The sequence below is a fragment of the Limulus polyphemus genome, unplaced genomic scaffold (genome assembly GCF_000517525.1).
Source record: "Limulus polyphemus unplaced genomic scaffold, Limulus_polyphemus-2.1.2 Scaffold3620, whole genome shotgun sequence".
NCBI classification, from domain to species: domain Eukaryota; kingdom Metazoa; phylum Arthropoda; class Merostomata; order Xiphosura; family Limulidae; genus Limulus; species Limulus polyphemus.
In genome coordinates this window covers 68,636-78,741 of record NW_013669230.1, presented here as the reverse complement: position 1 = coordinate 78,741, position 10,106 = coordinate 68,636, and the positions used below count along the sequence as shown (strand labels likewise).

The 10,106-nt window shown below is 32.6% G+C and overlaps 1 protein-coding gene across 1 annotated transcript in view; it reads left to right on the top strand.

The window, feature by feature from the left end:
- Positions 1-10,106, top strand: part of LOC106469699 (nose resistant to fluoxetine protein 6-like) — a 74,145-nt gene that overhangs the window by 7,147 nt on the left and 56,892 nt on the right. The window contains exon 2 of the mRNA XM_022398276.1: positions 3,849-4,075. Coding sequence (XP_022253984.1) covers positions 3,849-4,075 — 227 coding nt within the window. The remainder of the gene's footprint in view (positions 1-3,848; positions 4,076-10,106) is intronic.

The following is a 10,106-nucleotide window of genomic DNA, read 5'->3' as shown; positions in this document are numbered from 1 at the left end:
GTTCTGCTATGGATGAATTTTCAGTTTGTTATTTTTTTACATATATCTTATACTCATTTAAGCGGTATTTTAAATTACGTCTTGTCTGACCAATGTAAATACTTCTACATTCATGTTCTATTTTATATATTCCAGTTTTTTCAGTTAAATGTATTTCGTGTTTCGTAGTATCTAAGATTTGATTCATCTTATTTATCGGTTTAAATATAGGGTAGAATATCTGTTGAACTAGATATAAATGGCGCACAGTCATATTTGTGAAAGGAATGCTGATTTTGGAGAGTCCAGGGCTGGTTATATAAGCTTCTGATGACTGTAAAAATAACTACAAGTCTGAAATGGACATATCAAAATTCATCCTTGAGTTTATGCTTGAAGAAAATAGTCAACTAGGTATTTAAATAGAAAGTCCTGATCCATAAATAAGACAGCTTAAATGGTTTCTAACCCTTCTTGGACTAGGGATTGTCACTTATATCCATTGAATTTGAATTCTCACAAAGTGAATATATTCAACCGAATAGCATGAAATTTAAAATTTACTCACTAGACAGTATTTAGTTTCGGCTTAAGAAACTTACATATTTTGATTTAATTTTTTTTTAAATTATGTTATGAAACTTGAACAAAAACTAAAAATATTTCGTTGAATGTTAGAATTTCAACTGATTTTAAGGTTTATCAAAAAATTCCATTTTTATATATCAAATTAGTTTCAACGTCATTGATATTAATTAACATATTTATTTTGCCCATTGCAGTATTTAACACTTTCGGCTATAAATCCTTAAAATACGGCGAAAATTGACAAAGATTTATTGGTAACTTACAACTTACCCTGTTACCTGATGATGACAAAACCTTGTCGAAACGTTGTACATTTGCTGTTATGTTAAACTTATATTAAAGTTTTTCTTCATTACCCATTCAAGCCGTCTCCAGCCATTATTAGTCTCAAAGTGGGTTCCTCGTAATCGAATTACCCTGTTACAGTTGTGTCAGGTTAGGCTAGGTAACAATATTTTTGGTTGCAATCAGTTTATATCTAATAAATATACTTTCTATTTAATAAATTATAAATACCTTTATGTATCTGTAGTGTTTATACATGGTTAATCTAAAATAAATTTCAATAAATGAGGATTTGAGACACATGTAAATCATAAGAATATTTTACTATCACCTGCCATACACTTTAAATTTAACAAGGCTTACCTGACGTCTTCTCATAGAATAAAATGTTCTTAGTTTTTAAAGAAAGAAAAAATCACGTGAAAAAGAAACAAGAGATGTTAGTTTCTTACCAAATATAAACTTATGCTTTAGGATGGACAAAATAATAAAAATCGATAAATATTGTTTACTGACGAGACTTCATGGTGCTTTGCAGAAATATAACAATGAAAATGTTCTTCATTTTTATTTGTGAATTACACTAAATAAATGGTACAAAATGACAAAAATGTCATATTTTGAATATCCATGAGTCCCAAAATTGTTGAGACAAAATCGGAATTATGATTTTTTACATAAATTTCAAAATTAGATCTACAAATGTTACTCGGCACATGAAAGGTGCTCACTTGTCTGGAAACTGTTAAACTCTTCTGCAGCTTCAGCCATTGGATATAGTCTCTGAGCACTGTCATTGTAGTTTGCCAGCTTGAAAGTCCCTTGAACTTCTGCAGGATTCTAAATAAATATTGGTTGCTCAACCTTACAATGTCACTGGCATTTTTAGTGGACATTGGTCAACATATACATCTTACTTTCTTTCTGGTCATTGTGACTCTTGTAAGTACTTGGTAATGACTGCGCTAGTCAAGAAATATCTACGAGTGCATAGACACCGTCTCAGACAGTTTCATGATATCCAGACTGATCTCCACTATTATGAATTATCCTTGCTGTCTTATGCTTCTGCATATGGAAGGTAACCAGCATAGTTTGAGTTGTGGCAGCAGAGCTATGTCCTATCTGACTCTCAACATTTCAGTTCCCACATAAAAGAGAGGTGCGTACATACCTCTCACCATGTTCCTACTTCAACTGCAACTTCCTTCTCTCCAACATTATTTCTACATTATATCAGAAATGCTTTTTCATTATCACAGTTTATATACTTTACAGTAAACAGAAAGTCAAATAGAACAATAAAGATCCGCGACAATAGATCATTGGTTGCAACCCAAAATGCTACATAATAGTCTAGTGTCTTTGAATCACAGATAAAGGTGGAGCCATCAGGTAAGATTAAGTTCTGAAAAACAGCTAATCTACTTACGTTTTGGTAGTATATATAGTAATGCAAATATATAGGTATGTTGAGCTAAGGATTCTTCTACAGTAGGTGTCTGTGACTTGTTGGCGATGAATTCGACAATAAATGAACAGCACGAACTCCACTTGTTTTTAAAATAATATATATATATATATATATTCGGAACAAGTTAAACGTATGTACAAAAATTCTTTACACTATGAAGATCATAGTTGTATCTGAAACACTATACAGTTCTCTTCTTCTTGTCAAGCCCTCCAGTGGTACAGTGGTATGTCTGCGGACTTACAATGCTAGAAACCGGGTTTCGATACCCGTGGTTGGCAGAGCACAAATAGCCCATTGTGTGGCATTGTGCATAACTACAAACAAACAAACAATCTTCTTGTCAAACGTACACTTAGGCCAATTCAATTGCTTTAGAATTTAGTTCACAAGCCGAACTATTTTTCTCCATTTATTTATCGCAATAGCATCCTTGTATAATTCACTTCCAATAATCGTCAGGCTTCTGTCAAAGTGTACACAGGCGGGTTCAATTAGTTTAGAACACCCTTTCACAAGACACATAATTTTTCTTATCTCTTTCAAACTGTCATATCACTCTAAAATATCAACCGTTAAGACATTCACTCCCACGATGGTTAAATTTTATATTTTCTAACTTTTCTCTGACCGAACTTCTCTTTCACGTAACATTACTTTTATTCTCATTCAGCTTGTCTGGTCGCATATATTTATACGTCTATCCTTTGGGCCTTCTAGAAATCTCCATAGCCTCGAAATCAATGGATTGCAAACACAATCTTCGATGGTCTCGACATCATTGAATTACAAACACAAAATAAATATATTAATAATACTACCTACACTAAACAGTCTTTTATATCTGACAGATCTCATGAACAACAAAGATATATTTTATTCCTTATACAAGAATTTGCTAGAATCTTAACTATGTGAACCTAGCTAGAGTTAGTGTAGTATTAGAGCAGTCTGACTGCTGGAGCAGAGAGAAGGTATGGAACCTCTTCATCCAGTGAAAGCAGAAAGGATTGTTATCATATCTTATTGTTAAGTTATATCACATTGCTAATTCATTCCCCTTTATACATCTCAGGGAAGATAAATTTCCAGCGCAAGCTAACTTGTATATTTCCCTACACCATCCCTCTTCTACTTGGATATGACCAACATTCCAGGGTAGCGATGAAAGAGAGAAGCATGCCAAAGCAGGTGTAAGCAATATAGAATGGTCACAGTGGTTGTAAACTAACGCAAACTTACGAACATAAAAATTATATCAACTAACTAGTGAAAATCTGCAAGAAATCAAATTTTAAACTTTAACTGAATATACCTGAACAAATGCATATATTTTCTAAGTTATGAAAATATAGTACTATATCAACTGCTACTCTGCACTAAAGACGTTGATTTAATACAAAATTCAATTTCATTTTGTGGTAAAATAAACGTTAATTTTTATAAAAACAATCACAAAGGCACGACTCACTAAATAATTTGTTTCACGCAAAATACTTCAAGAGACGCATTTTATGTACAGTGCTTGACTCAACTGGAAAACCACCAGGAGGTCTACTAGAAGGAACTGTCACTGCATTTGGATCCTTTGATCAATGCATCAACATCAAGAAAGAAAAAGATGACTCTCAATTACTCCGTGGTCAGTACTGCTCTGTGCATCTTCGACCCCCATTGCCTCCCAGAAACCGATATGCCAGTGTAGTAAAGCCGCTAGATGTTTTCAAAAACATTTCATCAAAGGACAACGTAAGTTTATGAAAGTTAAATGAGATAGATCTCTATCTATTGCCTTCCATAAGAATTTTTTTTTGTAACCTGAAATATAATTTTTGAGTAATATCTTGAAGAAAATCCTTATTATTACAGGTCCTATACAATCTCGGTCAACATGCTCAATACTATAATTACATGGCCTATAGAATAGGTGTTTGTTTACCGTCTGCATGTACGAAGAACGATATCACAAAGTTAGTCGAAAGGAGTAAGTAAAAATATTCATTATTGCAAAATGAGTTTGCTAATGTAATTAATAAGTTACAAAATGTTCTTAGCTTTTTTAACAGATGATACATTAAAATATTATTAAATAGAAGCTTTCATAAGCTTAAATTTTGTGTATGTCTATATTCATGTATATATACTTTAAATTTTTATGAGCAAGAGCATAACAAAATTTTTCACTGAACAAATAACAAAAGATTTCCCATTTGAGGTAAACTTCTCAATGCATCGAACAATACCATGCCTATTTTTTATGAAACAAATATTGTTTTTAGATTTTGTGGATTTTACTTAACTATTAGTCAGGCAATAATATTCAATATTTTTTTCTGATAGGAAAATATTTAAATACGTTTCAAATTAAACAATTTATGCCAGATTAATCTCTTGAAGAATGTTATATTTGCTTACCGAATGCGAACTTTGCCTTATATATCGAATCACATTCATCTAGAAATACTTCTGTTTTTCAGCTAGCTAGAGGTTTACCGCATTCTATTCAATTAAAGTCACGATAACTCTAGCATTTCGTTTGCGATCTGGCAAATAGTAAGAAAAACTACTTTCTATTTATGATACGGATATTGAAAATGAACGAGAATCTCGAGTGCTTTCGAAGGATGGAATCTTTTTCTTCAAGAACAAGAACGATAGCTCACTCTTGGAGAACTCTCGAGTTTCTGGTTTGTTTTCAAAATTATCTGTGAATATGTGAATATCCATTCAAATTCTTTCATTATGGTTGTATTTATGCTATGATATTCATAATAAAAGTATCGTTTTTTCTTTTGTAAGAAATCTATCTGTTTAGTTACCTTGATAACTCAATATTTTATTATATATATAGTTTATATGTTAATGTTGCTGATTCAGTATTCTGTTCAGTAAACCAGGAATCAGGAAGTAAGAGATTGCATGAAGTGCATGAGCAATTCGTTCTGTATATATTTCTCATAAATATATAATTAGACTCTGTAATATTCTTCAATAAATCTGAAGTATTTTTAAGTTAAAGTAGAATTCAACCACGTTATTAAGCATTTGGAGCTAGTCTTGCACTTGGTCACCCCATTAATTTTATTTTTTCAGTTGGAAAATATCTGGACTTCAATGCTGAAATTATCAACTGTGAGACCAAAGAGCCCTGGACAATGGACAGGATTCAGATTTTGATATGGTATAACTCTGTAAAAACTTACTTTACAAATTTGTTTCTACATCAAAACCAGTACCGTAATATTTTTATCCCATTAATGCCAACTGTAAACGAACAACAACTAGAGTAAATACTTAAGATGTTTATATAGAAATGGAGAAGCAAGAAGGAAGGAAACAAATTGGTCAAACACAAAACTTTAAATATTTAAAAACTCTTCAAAAAGCTGAAAAGGCATTTAAAGTTGTGCATAAAATGTACATCAAAGAGTTTCCCAGAACAAAGAAAGTCTTGATTTTTTTAAATGTGGGTCCTCCCATCTAAAGGATTATACACTTCTGGTGAACGTAGTTTAATTTAAAATGTCTAGGTTCCTTTCCATGAAAAATGTTGGTTGCTGCTTTGGTCTGAAAGTTATCTTTTCTCATTGTTGAATGTGAATATTTTAAGGATGTATTTACACATTCCATACGTCTGCCTGTTGACCTGGTTTGATCTAATTTTACAGATATAATCATGTTTATTTTACAAAAGAAGGAGTTGACTCTTTGTTATATGGTTAATAATGCCAATGGATTATGCAGGTCTATGGAATATGTTTTAAGCTTGGCTTTGCACATCACGATTAAGGAATTAAATAGCTAGAATAGTATTTAAGTTTTGTGGGCAAAGTAATAAACGATGATAACGAAAACTTGTAGAAACTATTTTTCTAAAGTCTCAGAAGCTGACCTATTACAACGTGGTTTGCTTTGTTCTTTAACTAGGTTTTTGTTTTTTAAAGTTGTGTTTTGCTTTGTTATTTCACTAAGCAGAGATTTTAATGCTATGCTTTGTTCTTTGACTACGTAGGAATTTTAAACACGCAGTTTGCTCAGTTCTTTGACTATACAGGAATTTTAAACACGCAGTTTGTACAGTTCTTTGACTATACAGGAATTTTAAACCTGTGTTTTGTTTTATTCTTTGATGATACTTTTAGGTAGTCTGGAGGAAGACACATTTTTGTAGTTTCCTTTAATTTTTGGTTCTGGGCATAGAAATAATGTTTATTTAAGCAAAATATAAATTAATAATAAGTGTAAAATCCACATAAGTCTAAACTTCAAGAGTTTTAAATCTCGATAAAGTTGCTTTTGTGTGGCGTATTTATTTTGAATTATTGTATTTTAACCTTCAGCAACTCCTTGTTGTCAAATTAACGCTTAGCTATGGATTTAATAGCTGCGTTTAGTTTTATATCGTATCATGCTACTAAAAGAGATATTAAACAGGTAAACGATTAACGAAGGATTTAAAACATGTTTGGATCCTGCCAGAACTCGATTTAACAAACATATCTCTACAATATAACATATGTTTAACTATGTTATTCTCGGAATATAATCGCCTTTGTTTCTATTGTAGTACTACATTTATTTTTGTGGGCCTGCTTGTCGTTTTGGGGACCGCAACGGACTTAATGCTTAGAGCGAAATCATCAGATAATACTTCGAAGACAAAAAGTAAGTTGAAAACAATAATGTTATATAGAATAACATTAAGTTTTAGTGAAATTTGGTCTTAACAAAATACTGGCATTATAAAGAATGATATTTACGTGGGGATAAATCATTCCTAAACCGAATCTCTCAGAATTAAACTATAGTGAGACTGAATTCGTTGCAACTGTCGAATGAAGGTTATTGTATAAATGTTAATGACTTATTTAAATTGGCTAACCAAAAAAAAATAAATAATAATAATAATAAATCAGTGAAAAAAAAATCAACATTATCGTTCAGCGACGGAAATGTTGTTTCAACGTTTTTATGACTAGAGTCTCGTGTTCCTTATACAACGTATTAAGATCGCGCTTAATAAATTACAAGTTATTTTACTAGATGTACTTCAGCAGAGTCCCCAAAAGTATTTTGTTTCAAGAGTAATTAAAACCGAAATTATGAGTAACAAATATTTTTATTTCTTGTTTTTGAAGTTCAAATTTCATGTTGTGTTGTAGTTTACAGATTACATAATTATTCTCATAATTCATAGTTTCGCGCATTTGATTGACGTCACGACAATATAAATTGCAACGTTAAGAGTCCCTTACGTGACGTCATTTTAGTGTCTACTGATTGACTGACAGACAAGACACTACTATATGGTGGTGCCAGTGGTTAAAACAGGTGGACCCTCCAGGTGACCTTCAGCTCACTTTCGAGGAATTACCTTGGGGTTCACCGAGACGGGTGTTCTAACCATTTATTTGTGGTAGAAGAGTTTTCCTATAACAGAAAACGTCAGTAATCGTAAGTTTAAGACTTACCATGTAGGAAAACAATGATAATGATATATACACTGTATACTGTGATTTATTATATTTAATTTGATAGCATTTTAAGTAAGTTTTTGCAAAACTAATTCATCATTTTGGAAATAAAAAATAAATTTGATATTTACATGAATATTACTATCGTGAAAAAAGTAAAATTATATGTTTTATCATAGGTTCACTAACTAGCATTTTGGTGGCGTTTTCTGCTTACACCAATGGCCAGAAGCTTATGGATACAAGTACATCTAGTGAACACCTGAAAGCAATTCATGGTATCCGGTTTTTGACCCTCAGCTGGATTCTTTTGGGGCACACGTATCAACCCAACAATTCTAAACAGATTTTTCGTTAGTATTCGATTAATTTACTATGATACTTAGAGTGATTAAGCGTTTGCTTCAAGCTTTGGAATGAAACTGAGTGCGGCAGAAAAAGCTTAGACAGATTAAGAGATGACAGGTTACAATGCCAGTCACCAATTCCGCCATATATTTTATAAAATATAACATTTGGTGTCTAGAGTTAAGAAACGTTAAAATCTCTATAAGTATTATTTTAGCAGAGATTTTTTTTATCACATGCATCTGACAGAAATATTATTATTATTATTATTCAAATTCTGGTTTGTCACCTGAACAAATCCTAAGTATATAATGTGCTAAACGCTCAGGCCATAGAACCTATAGTTCATCTATAGTCGTCCCTGTCTGTGGGGAGTGGGGCTAGACGGATGGCAACCAGTCGATGTTACCTACCTCCTGCAGTGGCTATTCTTAATTGAATACTGGCACTGTCTGTCACTTTTATAACGCACCTACAGTTGAAGGTGTAGAGCACTTCTTGGATCACGAGTTCGATACACCAACAACTAGGCAATACTTGGGTCACTGACATTCTTATAAATCACTTTATGAATAAAATTAATCACCTATTCGTGATTTTGATTTTTGAAATCAGTCAATCACAGGAACACGTTACCACTGGAATGTTCCATCACTGAATAAAGATAGATTGAAGTTATTTAAATATATGGTCAGAGACATAGGATTACATAGATATTTTAATATAAATACACATGCATCTTTGAAAAGAAGCTTAGTAAGTTAGATTTTTGCTTGCTATTATTTAACAATAGCTTTTCTTATAGTATTTGAGGGTGTTCGAAGTAAATATACAAACGTGTTTAGAACAATTCATATTGAATTAAATAAATAATTATAGAAACAGTGCTATTTGTGATTATATTTGCATTTTCGGTTTCAGTGAGTTAGATGGTATGGAAATTCATATTCAAAGATATAAAGTTATACGTCATTAGTCAAAACGATCCTAGTACCTAAACAGAATGATGTAAGTAATACTTGTAGATCAAACAATTTATCTTGTTAAATGCCTATATGTTTAAAAGTAAATTATTACTAGAAGAGATATTTGGCTTTCCACGTTTTGGTACATTTTATTGCTTCTGTTGTCTCGCAGAAAACGAGTAAATTGTTGATATATATATATATACATTAAACATGTAAACAGCTCTTACACTACTGTAGCACACACTTAATGTAATGATGAAGTACATTAGTTGAATACCGTATCACATATGCACACTATCAACAACAGGCAACTTATGGCTCTTGGATAGACTGTAGAAAGTTCAGTACAGACTCCTCCTTCCCTCCCACACACCACCAACAAAAGAAAACACAACACCAATTGAACAGAACTGTGCTGCTAAAGCAGTACACACACACACACACACATAATATATTTTAAGTTTACTTTATCATATCTGAATTCAGAGATATCATCCAAATACCCGCTGAAGACTACTATATTGTGTAATTTGAAATTTACAGTTTAAAAGTCGGAAGCCGGCGAAATATTAGAAAAGCAATACGTCTAAAAATTGTTATTAAATCAAACTAACCACAGCTGTTTTTTTTTCACACACATTCCTCTGATTTCGAGTCGTAGTGAACAAATTAGGGGGAGGGGGGGGGAATGTGGAAACAATACACCTGCATTTAACTTGTTTTTACATATATTCTCACCTAAAAGATATTCGTATACAAGCGTGCGTTCCGGATTAGGATTCTGTAAGCCTAACGTTTGTGTGCCGTTACCGCAACGGCCCGGCATGGCCAGGTGGGTAGGGTGCTCGACTCGCAATCTGCTGGTCGCTGGTTCGAATCTCCGTCACACCAAACATGCTCGCCCCTTTTATCGGTGGAGACGTTATAATGTGACGGTCAATCTCACTATTCGTTGGTAAAAGAGTAGCCCAAGAGTTGGCTGTGGGTGGT